The sequence below is a fragment of the Sarcophilus harrisii genome, chromosome 5 (assembly GCF_902635505.1).
Source record: "Sarcophilus harrisii chromosome 5, mSarHar1.11, whole genome shotgun sequence".
In the NCBI taxonomy this organism is placed as follows: Eukaryota; Metazoa; Chordata; class Mammalia; order Dasyuromorphia; family Dasyuridae; genus Sarcophilus; species Sarcophilus harrisii.
In genome coordinates this window covers 92,160,551-92,180,051 of record NC_045430.1, presented here as the reverse complement: position 1 = coordinate 92,180,051, position 19,501 = coordinate 92,160,551, and the positions used below count along the sequence as shown (strand labels likewise).

Here is a 19,501-nt window from a genome sequence, read left to right as displayed (position 1 = left end):
GATTTCTCCTTTTTTTAATAATGAAAAATACTCATCAGAAACATCTTTCAACTTTCACTTGAACTACTCTGCAAATCGACAAAGATGACAAAGTGACCAACACTGACGTGTTGGAAATGTTTTGGAATAATGGTACACCAATGCACCACTCTGAAAAGCAATTTGGAATTGGGCCACAAAAGCTAGCAAAATGCCTTTATTCATTGGCCTAAGGAAGCTATTCATAGGCACATATATCTCGAAGAAATTTTTTAAAAGTCCTACATGAAATAAAATATTTATTACATGACTTTTTGTGGTAACAAAGACCTGGAAACAAAGTAGGTCACTATATATGGGGAATGGCTAAGTAAGTTGTGCTAAATGAATGTAATGGTATTATATTGTGTAAAAAAAAATTCATTGAACATGAAGAAAACAAAAGATTGTGGGGAGATTTGTGTGAACTGATTCAAAGTAAAGCAGTTTGGAGCAGGATGTAAATGGAAAGAACCACATCAACAAAGAGAGAATGCTTTGAAATTTTAGTGCCTAGTCTCTCACCAAAAAAAGGAATGCTTCTTTGCTCAAGTGTGAGACTATGTGTATGTGGTGCAGTGGATAGAGTACCTAGTCCTGAAGTCAGGAGGACCTGAGTTCAAATTTGACCTCAAATACTTCATACTCCCTAGCTGTGTGACCTTATGCAAGTCACTTAACCTCAGTTGTCTCGGAAAAAAATACTGTATCTGTTAGACTTGGTTGATCCTTTGAACTTTCTCTCTCTCTCTCTCTCTCTCTCTCTCTCTCTCTCTCTCTCTCTCTCTTATTATTATTATTTTTAAGAGCGTGTCTGGGAGGAGACTGAGAGCCAAATAATTTAAGAACTTAAAATAATGTAAAAACAAAATATATTTTTAAAAATTTAAGTTTGAAAAAGAGAGAAAGGTTTAAAAAACTGCTTCTCTTCAATCCACTACACTTGACAGCAACTTTTAAAATTATCCTATTTCTGTGCTACCATTCATTTCTAAACTACCCCATCTCCATCTCCAAGAAATGATCCCTCTACCTCCCACCCCACTGTGACCTTTAATGTTGCAGGCAAGATCCCCTTAGATTATTATACCTCCATCTGCTCCTAACCCTCCTGGGGTCTCATAGAACACAACATTACCATCTGCCATAAGATTGGGCCTGTTGCATTGTGTGGGTCCTTTCTAGAGAATTTATGAAAGACTGAGGAAAATGTCTTAGTATGAAAAGGCATGGAGTGGGTTGAATATGACTGAGTTGGAGAATTATCCTGGCTAATAATAGTAGCTTATATTTTTATATTGCATTTTAAAGCTTGTAAAACTCTTTTGTTCACAGTAATACCGTGAGGTAGATAATCTAGGTAATATTGTTCTCATTTTAAACAAGAAAAAATTTTGGCTCACATCATGCAGTTCACAGTTTCCAAGATGAGAATCAAACCTAGGTCTTTTTATTCCAACCACAACATTCTTTCTCCCTTTCCATACTGGCTTTCCTACATTCCTATACTGCTTAGTAGTTCAATCCTTAGATTGAAATCTTTGCTCCAAAAGAACAATTCTTTTCATGACAGGGGACGTGGCAGGCAGATCTGTCAGGTATAGTAGTGGCTGATTTTCAGTCATTCATTTTGTTTATTGTTTCAGTTGTGTCCAATTCTTTATGACTCCATTTGGTGTTTTCTTGGCAAAAATACTGAAGTGGTTTATCATTTCCTTCTCCAGCTCGTGTTACAGACAGAAAACTGAGGTAAACAGGGTTAAGTGACTTGCCCAGGGTCACACGACTAATAAGTAATTATCTGAGGCCAAATTTCATCTCAGATCTTCCTAACTCCAGGTCTGGTATTCTTCCCACTGTGCCACCTGGCTGCTTATCAACTTTCTGGGAAAGACCAGGAACAGAGCAGGACCGATACTTGCCAGAGCCTGGGACAACAGGGGTTGCCAGGCAGCTTACAATAGCTTCATTGTATTCTCTGCTTTGGTCTCCCATTGCTCCTCCAATGACCTAAGCAGCAGGGCCCATTTGTAGTCCTGTCCCATTGCTTACAGCTTTGTATCTGTGACTTTTTAAAGCATTTTATTTTGTTCTTTAGTTATAATTACCTTACTTTTGGCTCACTTAGCTACAGTTTATTGCTGTCCTACTTGTTATCCATTCTTTATTTATTACTAGTCTAAATTTTCATGTTTATGAGCATCACTTAAGTCTACTGTTTTTTGCCTTTTTTTATAATCCTAACACTTAGAACAATGCCTGACAAGTCCTAGTTCAAATCTTGCCTTAAATACTATGTGTTCCCAAGTAAGAAGCTTAGTTTCCTCAACTGTAAAATGGGGATGAAGACATCTACCTCACAGAGTTGTTGAGAGGTTAAAGTGAGTTAATGCTTTTAAAGTGTGTAGTATAGTTCCTGGCACATAGTAATTGCTTGATCCATGCTTATTTCCTTCCTTGGCAGCAAAAGCTAGTAAAATTACCAAAGAAATTTGATGTGACTGGTGCTATAGGAGGTTAGGAAATTTTAATTATTGCTTTGTAGACTCACTTTCTTTCTTAAGTTTGGTGTTAAGTTCATGTCATGGCATCCCATTGTGTGTTTTAAAATTCTTTTGGTTAGTTGATATTCCATTAGAGCATAGACTTGGTTATGGAAGAAGAAATCTTAGAGAGTAACTGGTACAACCTCATTATTGTATAGTAAAGGTTCAGAGGTGAAATGATTACCTATAGTTTGGTCACATAGTTAAATACATGGCAGAGATGGAATTTGAATTCTGGTCGGGCTTTAAATGTAATGTTCATTCCATTAGATTGTACTGGATCATAGTTCATTGCTTCCTTTTCTTTCCTGTATTTTTAAAGTAATCTTTATCTTTGATTCTTTGTGGGCCTTATTAGCTCTCTTATATTCATTCATTATCTTTCAAATATATATCTTAAAACATACTTGAAAAAGAAGAAAAACAAAATTTTTAGCAAATATGCATGGTCAAGCAAAATAATATCATCTCTGACCACATCCAAAATTATATGTTATTTTGCATCACGATAACAAACATTTTTTCCTAGCTTTTTTTTCTAGGCTTTTTCTCATACTTTGTTACCTGAAATTTAGTAGTTTAAACAATGAGCTCTTTTCCTTCCTTGAATAGGCACACTGTACCAGTTTCTTAAGTAACATCAGTAACACTGTTATCTTTGGGAACCCCAGATTTAAAACTTTACAGTAATTTTTATACTTATCTCCTTTATTTTCTCTTTACTTTGTCCTTCAAGTCCAGTTTAGCAAGAATTCTGATTCTTCCTGGTATTTTTATGTTCTGCTCTTCCTTTTCAGTTTCATAGTGGAGGGGTTCTCATCATTTTATATTTGAAGTATAGGTCCTGCCTAATCCTCCTGTTTCTAGTCTCCTTTTTCCTATATTTTAATTTGTGTCACATTTAACAGCTAAAATGTTCTTCTTCATACTCTGTATTAATCGTGATATCTTTTAGCATTGAAATTCAATAATAATTTATTTCATGTCTTCGTTTAAAAACTAACAGTGCCTTATTATAATAAAATCTCAACTCCTTACTCTATAACATTGTGATCTTTCCCTTAGTATCTGACCTTTTATTGCAAAATCTTGTTATCTCTTTTTCTAGTTATTTAATAACCTCCCTTGAAGAAACAAGTGGATAAAAAGAACAGTCCTGAGTCAAAATGACTTGGACTGAAATCCCACCACAGTACACATTGTACTGGCCCTGTAAGATACTGAATAGGTATTGACTTGGTAAAGGGAATTTCCTCATAGGGAAAATGCCCATGCCAATGAAAAACGCAGGTCTAGTCCCCAAAACCCTTTCCTTTGTTAGTCTAATCCATGTAAGCTTGTGAGCCTGCCTTTGTGTTTTTGCACATGTCATTCAATCCACTTAAACATTCCTGTACTATCTGTTCCTCTATTTTCCCATCCCTAATAATATTTAGTTCACTTAAAATATTCAGTTCAGCTGAAATAAAATTATCATTGTTATAAATAGAAGATATTTTCAAATTAATTGTTGCAATGAATAGGCTTTTGTGATAGTCCTCAAACATAAGGACTTCTAGGATTCCCTCCTAGTTCAGTTCCCCTGTTGACTCTTACTTTTTACAACTAAGTTCACAGTGCCCTAATTCTCCAGCGTAAGTGTGACTATCAGTAGGTTTAGATCTTATGCAGGTTCCCAGTTTATGTCCAAGGAAAGGCCAGTAGGTTGCCAGAGATTTTTGGGGAGAAGCAACTCCTTAATGAGTTTAAGTGCTGAAAATAACATGTAAAACAGTCGGAATCAGTTGATTGCCAAGTTTTATTGCAAGCAGTAGGGGAAAGGGGAAAGAGAAAGAGAGGACAAAGGTTTCTGATATACAACTCGGGCATACATACTAACCTAAGTATGTAAACTCACATAAGAGCAGTGCTTGTGTTGGAGAGCACAGAGACACAGGCCATTCAATAGGATGGGGTGGGGAAGAGAGAGATACTCCAGCAAGAGGTCTCACTGAAGGGATGGGAATATTCCAAAGTACCCCTCTGAGACTCGGGTACTTATGCTCTGATTTTGGATGGCCCTATTTTACATGGCTAAATTGCATATCAGGGCAAAATGTTATTTTGGGGGTTATCATCAGAGAGAAAAAAAGATGCTGGTGGTAGACAAAAGGAAAGGGCATTGCCTGCAGTAACCTCTTAAGTGATCTCCTGTCTCCATTCTCTTCCATTTCCTTTCATTTTCCACATAACTTCTTAACACATGCTCATTCCATTGGCTCACTCTCTCCTCTGTGATAAAATACGAACCTCCTCCCCCCAGTTTGTTCCTAAAACCTTTTACAATCTATCTCTACCCTACTTTTTTCTAGTTTATTGCATATTATTACTCTTGTTCATCATTCTACAATCCAGCCAGACTAACCTCCTTACAGTAATTACTGCCTGTAATATTCCATCTTCCAACTAAGCCTTTGCACAGTTTTCTCCCTTCTCTATGCCTAAAATATACTTTTCCTTAGTACCACCCCCTCTAACATTCTGTTCCTCAACATTTCTCTTCTCAGGCACTTTGCCCAGAAATTTCTGTGTATGTGTTTTTACTTAAATTTTCTGTCTTCATGCTATTTCCCTCTGGGATATAGGAAGGAATGGTATAATTTTTTTTCTTTGTATCTTCATTAGCACCTGATACATAGGAAGGACCTGGTTCTATGGTGAATAGTTGAACTCTTGGCTTATGTCATGTGAATCAGTTTTCCCACCAGATGACTTTATAGTTTTATATTTGATAATCTTAGAAAGTATTGAGGACATATCTACATTTGTAGATATGTCCTATGTAGATATATTCTCATACTCATACTTTCACTCATACTTTCTTCTCTTAATTTCACTTCCTAATCTATCACTGTATTGGACCCCCATCTTATCTTCATTTATCCCCTTCTCACCAAACTTGTTTCTCTTTCCTGTATATTCATTATCTTCCCACATCTGTTCTCATTACTTCTATTTTTAAAAGCCAAGATGAAAAGCATAAGTGAGTAGGAGAGATGAACTTTTTTTCCCCCTGAGGCAATTGCAGTTAAGTGACTTGCCTAGGGTCACACAGCCAGGTTTGAGTGTCTGAGACCAGGTTTGAACTTTGGTGTTCTATCCACTACACCAACTAGCTGCCCCGAAATGAACATTTTTTTAAATTAGCTTATTTTTTTCCAAATACATGCAAAGATAGTTAAGATCAAAAGGGGGAAAAAACACGAGAGGAAAAAAAAAACTAGCAAACAACAGCAACAAAAAATGAAAATACCATGCCTTGAGCCTCATTCAGTCTTCATAGTTCCATCTCTAGAGGCAATTGGCTCTTTCCATCACAAGTTTTTTGAAATTGCCTTGAATCACTTCATTGTTGAAAAGAGCCAAGTCCATCACAGTTGATCATATAATCTTGTTGTTGCTATGTACAGTGTTTTCTTGGTTCTGTGGACTTCATTCAACATCAATTCATGTAAGTCTTTGCAGACTTTTCTGAAATCAGCTTGCTGATCATTTCTTATAGAACAAGGATATTTCATTACATTCATATACCATAACTTATTCAGCCATTCACTAACTAGTGGGCATCCACTCAATTTCCAGTTCCTTGCCACTACAAAAAGATCTGCTATAAGAAGTAGCTAGATGGTGCAGTGGATAGAGCCCTGAAGTCAGGAGGACCTGAGTTCAAATTTGCTCTCAGACACTTAACACTTCCTAACTGTGTGACCCTGGGCAAGTCACTTAACCCTTAAGTGCCTCAGCCAAAAAAAAAAAAAAAAGACCTATCAACATATTTTTACATGTGGGTCCTTTTCCCTCTTTTATGATCTCTTTGGGATACAGCCCCAGCAGAGACATTGCTGGGTCAAAGGATATGCCCAGTTTTATTGTCCTTTGGGCAGAAGAAATGAACATTTTCTAATAACCTTAACAATCTAATTTTTTTAAAAATCACTTCAAGCAGAGTGGTTTTGATCTGTCTTTGTGTACTCATCATTGACCCCTTAGGCTGCTGTTTTGTGTTGGGTTTTGGACTGAGCTTTGATTTTGCTGTTAAAAGCTCCAGTGAGAAATTTCCTATATCAGTGTAGAGTAGGACTTTCTCTAAGCTGAAAGAGTTGCCACGGGTATTTATAATAGTCACAGAGCCACAAAGTTTCAGAAATGCCTTCTTGACTAAGAAGCCAGCTCTTTGCTCTGCTTTGCTGCATCTCAAGGCTGTGACTACTGAAGGTAATTAGAGTTTTCTTTTAGTGTCATAGAAACTGCTAATTAGTAAAAGAATCAGTGCTAGATAATTCTGTAGACATATTCATTAACATGCTGTGGTGGAAAGTTCATGCTGAAGTCATAAATAGCAATGAACTTCCAACTACATCCAATGTCTGAATGAATTGACTGTAAGCCAAACACTTTTTCCTTCTTTGTGTCTGTATAAGAAAAGCTGTTTGTGTGTGTGTGTGTGTGTTTTAATTTCCTTCCTGAACGCAAAATGTGATTGTAAAAATAACTCCTTGTTTTTGTTCTCTATTTTTAAATCCCTCAGAATATGCTTTTTAAAGTGATTGTTTCTTTAGTAGATGGTTGAAGCCTTACATGCCTCTATGGGCTTAGAAACTTAGAAAAATGGAGGTGTGTTTACTCTTGAATAAAGGCCTGAGGTGCTCTTCTATCAGTAAAGAGCTTGAACAAGTAAATAAACTTTGTCACTTTTATTTGATATTTCTGAGACCCTGGTGGGCAGATTTACTTCCTGATTTTTGAGTGTTTTGATGTTTTTTTTTTGTTGTTGTTGTTGTTGTTTAAGATATGAGATGTTAGTATGCCAGTCATTTTACATAAAATACAGTTCCTATCCCCACTGTTTGTAACTTATTCAGACAGACAAGACACATGAAAAGATAACAATATGTGATGGTAAATGTTGCCAAATGAGAAGTGTAGTTAAATACCTCAGGAACTTAGAGAAGGAAAACACCCGTTATTTGAAATGGTCCAGGTAGGTTTCATAGAATAGAAAATTTAAACTGCATTTTGAAGGATGTGCATAAACTTAAAGAAGTCTGTCTCCTATCATGCTTTTGTTTCATTTTAATGGATCAAAGTGAATTTGAACTTTTTTTTTCCCCTTCAATTTAATCTAAGTCCCTAATTATTTTCAAATGTACTTGCTCACCATTATACTAAAATAGTTCTTTCCATTCTCAGTAACAATCCTCTTATGGCTAAATCCAGTGGCCTTTTTTCTGTCCTCATTCTCCCTTATTTACTTCTGTAACATTAGACTCTGACCACCTCATTGATATCTACTTTCCCTTAGTTTTTGTGATCCACCTAAATAGTCTTCATGTTTCTTTTGTTGGATTTTTATCCTTTTCTTGTCCTATAAAAGTAAATGTTCCCAAAGATTCTGGAACTGGCCCTCTTCTCTTTCTATCCCTCTTTTTTTTTTTTTTTTTCCTATACTGTATCTCTCTCATAGATCTCATTTACTCCCCCAATTTCACTTTGTCATTTCTTTGGGGATAACACCTAACTCTCTGCTCTCATTCCAGACTCTTCCTCAGAATTCTTTTGTCCTATATAGTTAACTTCCTATTTGTTTACCTTCAAATAAAATGTCCAGCAGCACTTCAAATTCAGGCTGTGTAGATCTCCCCAATCAAACAAAATACATCAAATCTTCCCCTGACTTCCCTTTGCCTATTAATAGCATGATCCTCCTAATTTATTCCAACTGGGATAACCTTAAGGTTCTCTTTTACTCTTCCTTCTCACTACCCACATAAAATCACTTGCCAAGCCATATTGATTCTACCTTAGATAAATCTCTAACCTTTCCTTTTTTATGGAGTTATAGTTCAGACACTTCTTACCTTTTGCTTAAATGACCAGCTTCATCTCTTTTTTTTCTCTAATCCATCTTTCTGCTGCCAAGAGGTCACTCATTTATTAAAAAATTTTCAGCATCTCAATAGCCTGTCAAATAATTATAAAGTCCTGATCCTGGTATTTAAGGCCTGTTACATTCTAGTAATGATCTACTTTTCCACCCTTATTCTACTGCACTGCAGATATACTCTTGGGGATGTTTAGTGGTTTAGTTTGACTCTTATGTCCCTTTCTTAGCCTATCCTCTCCTTTTTCTCTACCCTATCCTACAGTCTACCATCCCTGAATTGAACTTCCTCTTACCTCTGTCTCTGATGTAATCCCTTCTTTTGCTCCTCAGCCTTTCCTTGTACAGGTAAAAATGATCTCTCCCTCGTTAAACTTCTCATACCATATGGGTCTCATTTGCATTTGTCATGCTTTCCTTTGATCAATTATTGTATAAGGTTAATTTCCCCCATTAGATAATAAATTCTTTGAGATAGGATTTGTGGTACATGTTTATGTCTCCAGTGTTTTTCACAAATGAACGAGCATATATTTGTTAAGTATCTACTATGTGCCAGGCATTATGTACTGGACGTTGGGGATAGAAATACAAAAACAGTACTTGCCATCAAGTTTATATCCTAACAGGGTGATAAAACACAAATTCAAGAGTGGCACCCTGTAGATGTTCTGGTGCCAAAATGTAATGTTTTTAGTTCGGTTGGTTTTCTGGAGGTCTTGGAGCAAGCAGCCTTCTTTTCAGTCAGAGTATTCATCACGAGAATAGCCAGCTGTCAAAAGTCCAAAAGTCTTTATTATGTCTTTCAAAGTCTTGTCTCCTTTCCTGGGACCCAGTTAGCTTTCTTAGAGGCCTTCTGGAGTCTTTCAGTGGAGAAGTGAAGGAGAGCCTGCCATCAGAGTGCTGTGAGATGGGATGAATGAATATGCTCTACACTGAGCATAAACCAATCATTATATCACTAGGAAATCATTATTTGTTGTAAGATTAAATCAATCATACTGAACTTAGAGAACATGCCAAACTAGATAACCATTGTCCTTATCAGTTCCACTTAGTACCTTGTAAGAATTCAAGTTCAGAGTTCTGGCCCATAACAGGACCCAAATTTTGGTCTGTAAAAAAAATTGTGATTAGAATAGTAGTATGGCAAATTGTCACAATCTTGCTAGTAACAATGGTTTAATTATGTTCCCAGAGCAGGATATGGAAAGATGGTTAAGGCATTGGGAAATGAAACGAGGAGGACTTGCAGAAATTATGGAAATATACTTGACCATGTTTATTTGTAGATTTTTGGATAAAGAAATCTCATCAGCACTTTTTATATGTTTGAATGGAGTTGTTGATTGAAGAAAAACTTTGTCCTATTCTAGAGACAATCAGAAATGGAGTAATTTGCATTTTCATATAGGTAGTGACTTAGGAGTTTTTAAGCTTGATAAAGCTTATTATTTATCATTGATAAATAATAGCATTTTGGCATTTATTTTCTCTGTATTAAGAAAGGTTTAAAACTTTAAACCAATATCAGCAAAGGAACAGATTATTGTGGCAGAAGTAGGAAATATTCTTTATTTCATTTTTTTTAATCTTAAAAGTCACATCTTTTGGATAGCATAGCTGATTAAAAGATTTTCCTTTTTTGTTTGTTTTTATTGTTTTTTTTTCTCCCCCCTTTTCCTATACAGTGACATCTTTTGACCATATTTACTTTGGTAATTTTCTTTGTTTATATATGAAATGTCTTCCACACTTTTTTCCCCCTTAGGAATTGATTCCACAGTTCAAAAGGAACACAAAAACCAGAGCACTCCATCTGCAGCACCCACCTCAACTCCTTCCAAGTACCACCGAGGTCGATCTGGGGGAGCTAGAGATGAAAGATATCGATCAGGTAAAGAATGAACAAGATTGTTGGTTGAATGTCCTTGCTGGAATAAGTATAGACTAAATAACCTAACAGCTTCTAATTTTCAATAATTTGGTCCCTAAAACCTACACATCTTAACCAATGTATAATTATGCATTTTGCACATTCAGTCCCATGAGATCATCTGTGCAAATTCTTAAAATAATATATATTAGCCACTCATCTGCAGTGTAGAATCATGGTCTACAAAGTGAGGCCAGTGATCTGACACTAAGGTGTATGTGATTATCTAATCAGAAAATGGGAAGACATTGAACCCCCCCCCCCATCACAAATATCACCAATCATGAAGTTTGTCTACAACACAATCACTGACTAGTGGTTGTTATTCCCCACTCCCACTTTTCCCTGTACTGTATAAACTCCCACCCTCCCCCATTCTTAACCAAACAATGGAATTTGAGAATACATATATCATAATTGCTACCTGAATACCTCTAGTAGAAGCTGATTCAGTAGAATTCAGGAATAATTGGAAAAACCTCTTTTCTCTTGGAGGGCAGTAATAGCTCCTCCTTTTTCATTTTGGGTGTGACAGAAGAAAAGGTATATATGAGTCTTCATTGTAGTTATCATTAATTACATTGTATTTTCTTTCAAGTCCATACCTTTTCCAAATTTTCCCTATAAGTGTGAAAGAAATCACCATCCTTCCGATCACCCAGCTTCATAGCCGTGAAGTCATTGTTGACCCTTCATTCTCCCTCATTCCACAAAATTGAACAGTTGATAAAGTTTATTCCTTTTACTTCTAGAACACTTCTTGCATCAATCCTTTTCTCATTATCTGCATAGCCACCAGCTGAGTTCAAATTGTTATTATTTTAAATAATTATTATCATTGCATAGTTATCATTGATGTAGTGTCTGCTGTGTGTTAGGCACTGTATACAACACTATCTTATTTCATGTTCATATAATTCTGAAAGGTAGGTGCTGTTATTATCCCCATTTTCCAGATGAGGAAACTAAGGGAACATAAGCTGCTTTTAAACTCAGCTCTTCCAACTCCAAGCTCAGCACTCTATCCTCTGTTCTACCTGGCTTATTTTTACTTGTAGCCTCCTTATTGATATTCTAGTCCATGTTTTACCCTTCTCCAATCCGTCCTTCACCCAGCTGCCAAAGCAGTGTTTCTAAACCCCAAGTGTTACCATTTCACTTTCTTACTCAATAAATTCCTGTGACTGCCTTTTGACTATTGACTCCAGAGTCAAATATTATTTTGTCTTTATCTCTCTTTTTAAATTTCTATTTAATATTTACTACTATAGTCCTACATGTATGAAATTTATAAGGTATATGTTGGGGGTATACACTTAGGGTGTATGATCACAAAGGATTGGGGACCACTGTCTTAGAAAATTATTCTTAGGGATGCTCTTAGATTTGGTTTCTTGATCAAGATCAGACATCAGTATATCACAGGTAGGACTGGAACCCATAATCTTCTCAACAACATCACACTACTTTCTTTGCTTCTTTTTGCCTCTTCCCCATAATGTTATCTCTTTCTATCCTCCATTTTCAGAAAGTTTAAATACCCAGCCCATCTCTGTTTTCCCTCCATATTAACAAATTTTTGATCTCAGGAATCATAACAATGTATTTGTAACTTCTGAGGAACCCATTTAACCTTGACTTCTTAAATCATAGTCACCCATTCAACCACTCATGTAACAGAATGAAAAGAGAGTGGTAAAGCTGGGAAGTGAGGTATATTGTACACAGCTGGATGCTTTCCACTAGAAAAAGAATTCATTCACCTTGCATTTGTTTTGTTTTGTTTTGTTTTTAGCATGTGTAGCCAAATTGGAAACACAGGAGTTGGAGGATTGTTTTTCCTAATTTTCATTATACTATTTTGGAGCATACAATCTTGGAATCCCTGCGATCCAATCCTACCTGTGATATATAGATATCTGACCTTGGTCAAGAAACCAAATCTAAAACCACTTCTCCAAAAGTAGATACCATCAGCCAATAAGTCAATCAGTAAACATTTATTAAATGCCTGTTACAATGCCAAACACTGTGCTAAATGCTGAAGATGGGGGGAAAGATATATATCTGTATATATAGAGGGGGGCGAGGATGATCAGGAGAGAAAAGACACTGGAATTAAGAGACTGAAAAAGGCTTCCTGAAGAAGATGAAGGGTAAAGACAGTGAATGAACAGTTTCAGACATGTTGGATTTTAAGGTTACTACTGAAATCCAGTCTGAGATTTCTTATAGGAAGTTGAAATTGCAAGACAGAAGGTCAACAGACATAGGTTTGAAAATCAGCATCAAATTGAAATTTGAGCTTATGAGATTACCAAGTAAAGTAGCCTAGTGGGAGAAAAGAAAGAGGCAGTTAGTGGGGCATGACCTGGATGGAGATCCAGCAGGAGACTGAGAGGGTAGAGGGGAGAGATTAGATGAGTGGGAGAACCAAGGAGAATAGTGTCGCAAAACTCTAGAGAGAAGAGAATAGAAGAGGGTGATCAGTGATGTCAGAGACTTAAGGGAAATCAAGAAAAATGAGAATTGAGAAAAGATCAATAGATTTTTTCCCCCCCATAATTATAACTTTTTATTGACAGAACCCATGCCTGGATAATTTTTTTACAACATTATCCCTTGCATTTACTTCTGTTCCGACTTTTCCCCTCCCTCCCTCCACCCCCTCCCCCAGATGGCAAGCAGTCCTATACATGTTAAATAGGTCACAATATATCCTAAATACAATATATGTGTGCAGAACCGAACAGTAAAGATCAATAGATTTAACAAGATAGAGATCATTAGTAACTTTGAAGAAAAAGTTTAAATGATGAGGTTGAAAGCCAGCCTGTAGAATCAAGAAGAGAGTAAGAAAAAAATAAAGTGGAAACATTGATGGTCAACTCTCACAAATGTTCCACTTTCATGATTATGAACTCTAAAATTCTTTTATCACAACCTGTTGTTATTTCACTTATTCCTCTGACTTGCAACTCCAAATCCTATTCTTCACCCTCACCATGTCCTTCAGTTCTTTGATTCCTGAGTTTTTTCACAGGCCAGTCGACTCTGTACTGGCCACACTTTCTTCCTTTCTCCATCTTGATCCTTTTATGAATCAGTTAGTCCTGCTCTGCCCAACTTGAGTCTCTTCCCCTTCTTCCCGTTTCACTAATATTATCTTGCAAATATTTAGACTTGGATCACTCCCATTGTCAGCTTCCTTTATTACAGTACAAATACAGCTGACCAAAAGTTATAAAACTGAGTCTGCTACAAATTTGTGGCAAGATCCAAGGATATGACCATTTTGGTATGTGGCTGAGCTGGAGTGGAATAGGTGCTATGAAGTGAGTAAACTGAGGAGCTAGGATGTAAAGGTGTTTGAGGGAGTATCAGTATGTTGGTTGTATGAGAGTGAGAATAACACTGAGTCAAGCATTAAGCTCACTGAGAAAATGTCCTGAGAGTGGTTGGTGGATGGCAATGATCACAATTTTCATTGGGTGTGGTAGATAAGAATTGAGCAAGCCTCCAAAGATTTTTGAGTGAAAATTATCAAACTGCATACCCTTTGATCCAGCACTAGGGCTTATATCCCAAAGAGATCTTAAAGAAGGGAAAGGGACCTGTATATGCAAGAATGTTTGTGGCAGCCCTCTTTGTAGTGGCCAAAACTGGAAACTGAATGGATGCCCATCAATTGGAGAATGGCTGAATAAATTGTGTTATATGAAGGTTATAGAATATTATTATTCTGTAAGAAATGACCAGCAGTAGGATTTCAGAAAGGCCTGCAGAGGCTTACATGAACTGATGATGAATGAAATGAGCAGGACCAGGAGATCATTATATATTTCAACAACAATACTATATGATTATCAATTCTGATGGAATTTCTGATAGAAATCTCTCTTCAACAAGGAGATGAACCAAATCAATTCCATTTGTTCAATAATGAATAGAACCAGCTATTCCCAGCGAAAAAACTTGGGAAATGAGTGTGAACCACTACATAGCATTTCCAATCTCTCTGTTTTTGTCCATTTGCATTTTTTATTTCCTTCACAGGTTAATTGTACATTATTTCAAAGTCCAATTCTTCTTGTGCAGCAAAATAACTATGGATAGGCATACATATATTGTATTTAACATATGCTTTAACATTTAAAAAAAAAAAAAGGGTTTTTGAGTGATGGTCAGAGAGGAAGAACCTGGAAGTGGCAATAAGAATCAAGGACTATTTTAATTTCTTCACCTCAATCAGGCAGTTGAGGGAAATGAATAAAAGTACAGGTAATGTTGTAAAAGGTTGCCAGGGAGGCTCTCCTCAGGAGGAAGCCATGCCTCAGAGCCAGAAGATGAAAGGATAAAGAAAGGGAGAACACAGCCAGGATGGTGGAGAAAAGACAGAGACTTGTCTAAGCTCTCTCCAAAATCCCTCCAAAAAATTTCAAATAATGCCTCAAAACAAGTTCTGGAGTGGCAGAACTCCCAAAAGGATAGGATGAATCGATTTTCTAGGCCAATACAACTTAAAAGATTGGCAAGAAAGATCTGTTACATAAGAGCAATAAATCAGCATAGCACAGGCAGTCCTCCAGAAAATCTGCAGGAAGTGGGGGTGGGGGGAAGGTACTGAATTAGTGGTGGCAATGGTAGTTTCTGGATCTTTCAGCCTGCAGACAATAAGGACATCAGCTAATTGGTCATAAGGAGATTACATGTGTCCTTTTGTTGGCACCAGTGGAGGGATTATGTAACATTGCTCTTGCTTTGATCTAGGTCTCAGATCAAGGGCAAGGAGGAGGACCACTAGGAAACCAGAGCTTGAAGCTACTGAGGAGCTAGAATCCTGGGCATAGTTTCAAGGCAGAAATGATTAGAATACAAGCTAAGAGAGTTGTAAACATACATCTCTAAATCATGTAATTTTAGAACAAAAACTTAAAGAGCCCCAGATTTACTTCTGAAAACAGCAACACAAAAAGATCTGAAGTTTGGGACAGTAAGTCCTCTACTCTGGAAGCAGAACTCCATTTTAGCGTGGAATTAAAAGTCAAAGAAGAAGCTGGAAAAATAAGCAAACAGCAGAAAAAGATCTTGACTGTAGAATGTTACTATGGTGACAGAGAAAATCAAAACATAAACTCAGAAGAAGACAAGCCTCAAAAGAAAAATGTAAATTGGTCTCAGACCATGGAAGTGCTCAAAAGGGATTTTAAGAAATCGGATAAGAGAGGCAGAGGAAAAATTGGGAAGAGGAATAAGAATGATGCAAGACAATAGTTAAAAAAAAAAAAAGAGTCCCAGCTTTTTAGAGGAAGTGCAGAAAAGTAATGAAGAAAACAACATCTTAAAGAAAGAATAGGCCAAAATGATAAAAGAGAAACAAAAATCCAATGAAAAAAAGAATGTCTTAAATAAAACAGAATTAGCCACATGGAAAGAAAAGACACAAAAATTCATTTAAAATGTAGAATTGACCAGATGGAAAAGGAAGTTCAAAAAAAGATTATTGAAGAAAATTATTCATTAAAAATTAAAATTGGACAAGTGTTAGCTAAAGACTTTAGGAGACATCAAGAAGTAACAAAGCAAAATCAAAGAAAAAATAGTTGAAAATATGAAGTATCTCATTGGGAACATAATGGATCTGGATCTGGAAATGGACCTGGAAAACAGATCAAGGAGAGATAATTTAAGGATTAGTGCACTATCTAAAAGCCCTAATCAAAAAGACATCTTTTAAGAAATTATCAAGGAATTGCTTGCTCCAATATTCTAGAATCAGAGGATAAAATAGAAATTGAAAGTATCTACCAATCACTTCCTGAGAGAACTCCCAAAATGAAAACTCCCAGGAATTTTATAGCCAAATTCCAGTGTTCCCAAGTCAAAGAGAACTCCCAAAATGAAAACTCCCAGGAATTTTATAGCCAAATTCCAGTGTTCCCAAGTCAAGAAGAAAATATTGCAGACAGCCAAAAAGAAACAATTCAAATTTGTGAACTATAGTTAGGACAACACAAAATTTAGCAAATTTTACGTTAAAGGATCAGAGAGTTTGGATTATAATATTCTAGAGATAGAAGGAGCCAGGTTTACAACCAAGAATCACCTACTCAGCATAACTGCATATAATCCTTCAGGGGAAAAACTGGAAATTCAGTGAAAGAGAACTTTTGAGTGTTTGTGATAAAAAGACCAGAATTGAATAGAAAATTTGACTTTCAAATATAAGAATCGAGAGAATCATAAAAAGGTAAAAAGGAAAGAAAAATTAAAAATTCACTAAGATAAAACTGTTTATATTCCTCTATGGGAAAATAATATTTCTAACACCTAAGAACTTTGTCATTACGGCAGTTAAAAGTATATACATATATTGAGGGCATGGGTATGAGTTAATTATGATGGAATAATTATCTAAAAAATAAAATTAAAGGATGAGAAAGAATAATGCATTGAGAGAAGGAGAACGAGAGAATAGGATAAATTATCTGACTAAAAAGTCATGGAAGAACATTTACAATGGAGGTGAAGAAGGGGAATGCAAGTGGGGAAAACTTGTAAGCTTTACTTTTATTGAAATTCGTTCAAAGAGAGAATAGCATACACCCTCAGTTAAATAAAGAAATCTATCTTGCCATAGAAGAAAGGAGGAAAAGGGTGCTGATAGAAAGGATGGCAGATTGGGAAAGGTAAAAGTTAGAAACAAAACACTTTTGAGAATGGACAGAGAGAAAGAAAAAAGAGGGGGAAGATAGGAAGAAAGGAATTATATAGTAATCATAACTGAAAAAAATTATGGCAAATTTCTTTGATAACATTTCTCAAGCATATAGAAAACTAATATGTAGAATATAAATATAAGGCTAAGTCAAATTTATAGAAATAAGAACCATTCCTCAAATGATAAATGCTCAAAGGATATGAATAGGCAGTTTTCAGATGAAATAATCAAAACTATATTCATGAAAAAAAATGCTCTAAATCATTGTTGATTAGAAAAATGCAAATTAATATAACTCTGAAGTAACACTCCACACCTATTAGATAAGCTAATTTGACAGATAAAGATAATGACAAATGTTGGAAGAGATATGGGAAAATCGAGACATTAATGAATCATTATTGAAGTTGTCTAGTAATTCGATCAATGTAGAACAATTTGGAACCATTTCCAAACGACCATAAAACCATGCATACCCTTTGTCTGAGAAATACTGTTACTAGATCTATATCCCAAAGAGATTGAAAAAACAAAATGGAAAAGGGCTTATGTGTACCATAATATTTATAGGAGCTCTTTTATGTGGCAAAGAATTGGAAAGTTAGGGAACATCCATCAATTGCGACATAGAATAAATTGTAGTATTTGTGGTGGAATACTATTGTGCTATAAGAAATGATGAATAGGATGCTCTCAGAAACATCTAGAAAGACATTCATCAACTGATGCAAAGTGAAATGAGCAGAACCAGTAGATTATTGTATATAGCAATAGAAAAGTCTTGGTTATGTTCGTAATTCAGTTATCCAGAAGACAGTTCTGAAAGACTTGTCATGAAAAAATATTATCCATCTTCAGAGAGAACTGATCGTCTAGATACAGATCAAAACACACTTTTTCTTACTTTTTTTTTTCCCTTGGTTGGTTTATCTTTTTTTTTTTTTTTTTTTTGTCTGTGTTAGTACTTTGGGCAGTACCTTACCAAATAAGGTTGTTGTGTAGAAAGACATGTCTAAACCTTAATGAATTCTATAAATATTCTCTTTATATAATTATCATTTTTAATATCTCTCAAAAAGGTAAAAAAGTGTAAAATATCATTAATTTTTCAGATATTCATACAGAAGCTGTACAAGCAGCATTAGCCAAGCATAAAGAACAGAAAATGGCTCTGCCAATGCCAACTAAAAGACGATCCACATTTGTCCAGTCTCCTGCAGACGCTTGCACGCCTCCAGGTATGTGTGCCAGTCTGAACTTGTTCTGGGGAGGTTACTATTTCAGTATATCTTAAAGAAACTGTCTTGTCATTGTCATGCTAAGATGGCAGCTGTCCTGCTCTCTACAGCAGCAGTAATTAAGACATTCTTTGGCTTGTGACTTCTCCAATGTCAACAAATTTGGGTCCTCTAAGTGATGGAAACATTCTGTTCGGTTTTGTATCCTAGTTATTTAATGCATTTTTTGTCAGCAATGAAAATAGTACTAGCATAATCAAATTATAAGCATAGACTTAAGACATAGGACCTTTAAAAAAAAACCTATGGATACGTCGAAATTTTAATAAAGATTTAAAATGCAGCCTTTCAAAAACTATGTGTGCGTATGTATGTATATATGTACACACACACACACACACACACAAAATATGTATAATTATTCATCTTTCTCAGATGCTTTATCATCTTGACATTGTTATGTCAAGGAGGTTTAAGTTTAATTTTGTTGCCTAGGTTGGATTCTTCACATCCTGACATTAAATAATCTGGCAAGGCTCCAGTTGAGTTGGCAGCAGATTTAAAAATCCATTTTTTAAAAATGGGTCCATAAGGGCAACAAAAACTAGTAGCTTCATATAAACCTGTTAGTTTGATGTAAATAGGAGATTTTAAAGTATTGGTTAATTGTTGAAGAAGCACTAAGCCCTTTCAAGATATAGCAGGTAACAATTCCTGGCTATCTCTATTGCATTAATTCTTCCAGAATTTTTAAAGCCTTTTCTTTTGCACAGTCTCTGTTAAATGTAGCCTTCTGAAGTCAAGATTAGTAATTCTATCCCAAAGTCTCACAATTATGCATACTAAATTTGTTCATACTTGGTTGTTCAATTTTCTTATACAAGTCAAGTGCCTGTCTCCCTAGAAGTTTACATTATTGTTAATGTCAGTTTTAGTTTTAATCTAAACTGTTGACCCTGTTTTTGTTTTTTTTTGTTAGTAGAAACTTTATTGTAATCAATTCATATTCATAATAGTTTAATTGTTTAGCTTCTTAGCATTGATATAAATCGGTATGAACAATTTTCTTTTAAGTATTTGGTAACTTGCTAGAATATTGGTATAGGCAAATGGGACCATTAA

At 35.6% G+C, this 19,501-nt stretch overlaps 1 protein-coding gene across 2 annotated transcripts in view; it reads left to right on the top strand.

Annotated features, from left to right (window-relative positions):
* Positions 1-19,501, top strand: part of DIP2B (disco interacting protein 2 homolog B) — a 196,289-nt gene that overhangs the window by 88,477 nt on the left and 88,311 nt on the right. For both annotated transcript variants that reach the window (XM_031937900.1, XM_031937901.1), the window contains 2 exons: positions 10,256-10,381; positions 18,254-18,379. In XM_031937900.1, coding sequence (XP_031793760.1) covers positions 10,256-10,381; positions 18,254-18,379 — 252 coding nt within the window. The remainder of the gene's footprint in view (positions 1-10,255; positions 10,382-18,253; positions 18,380-19,501) is intronic.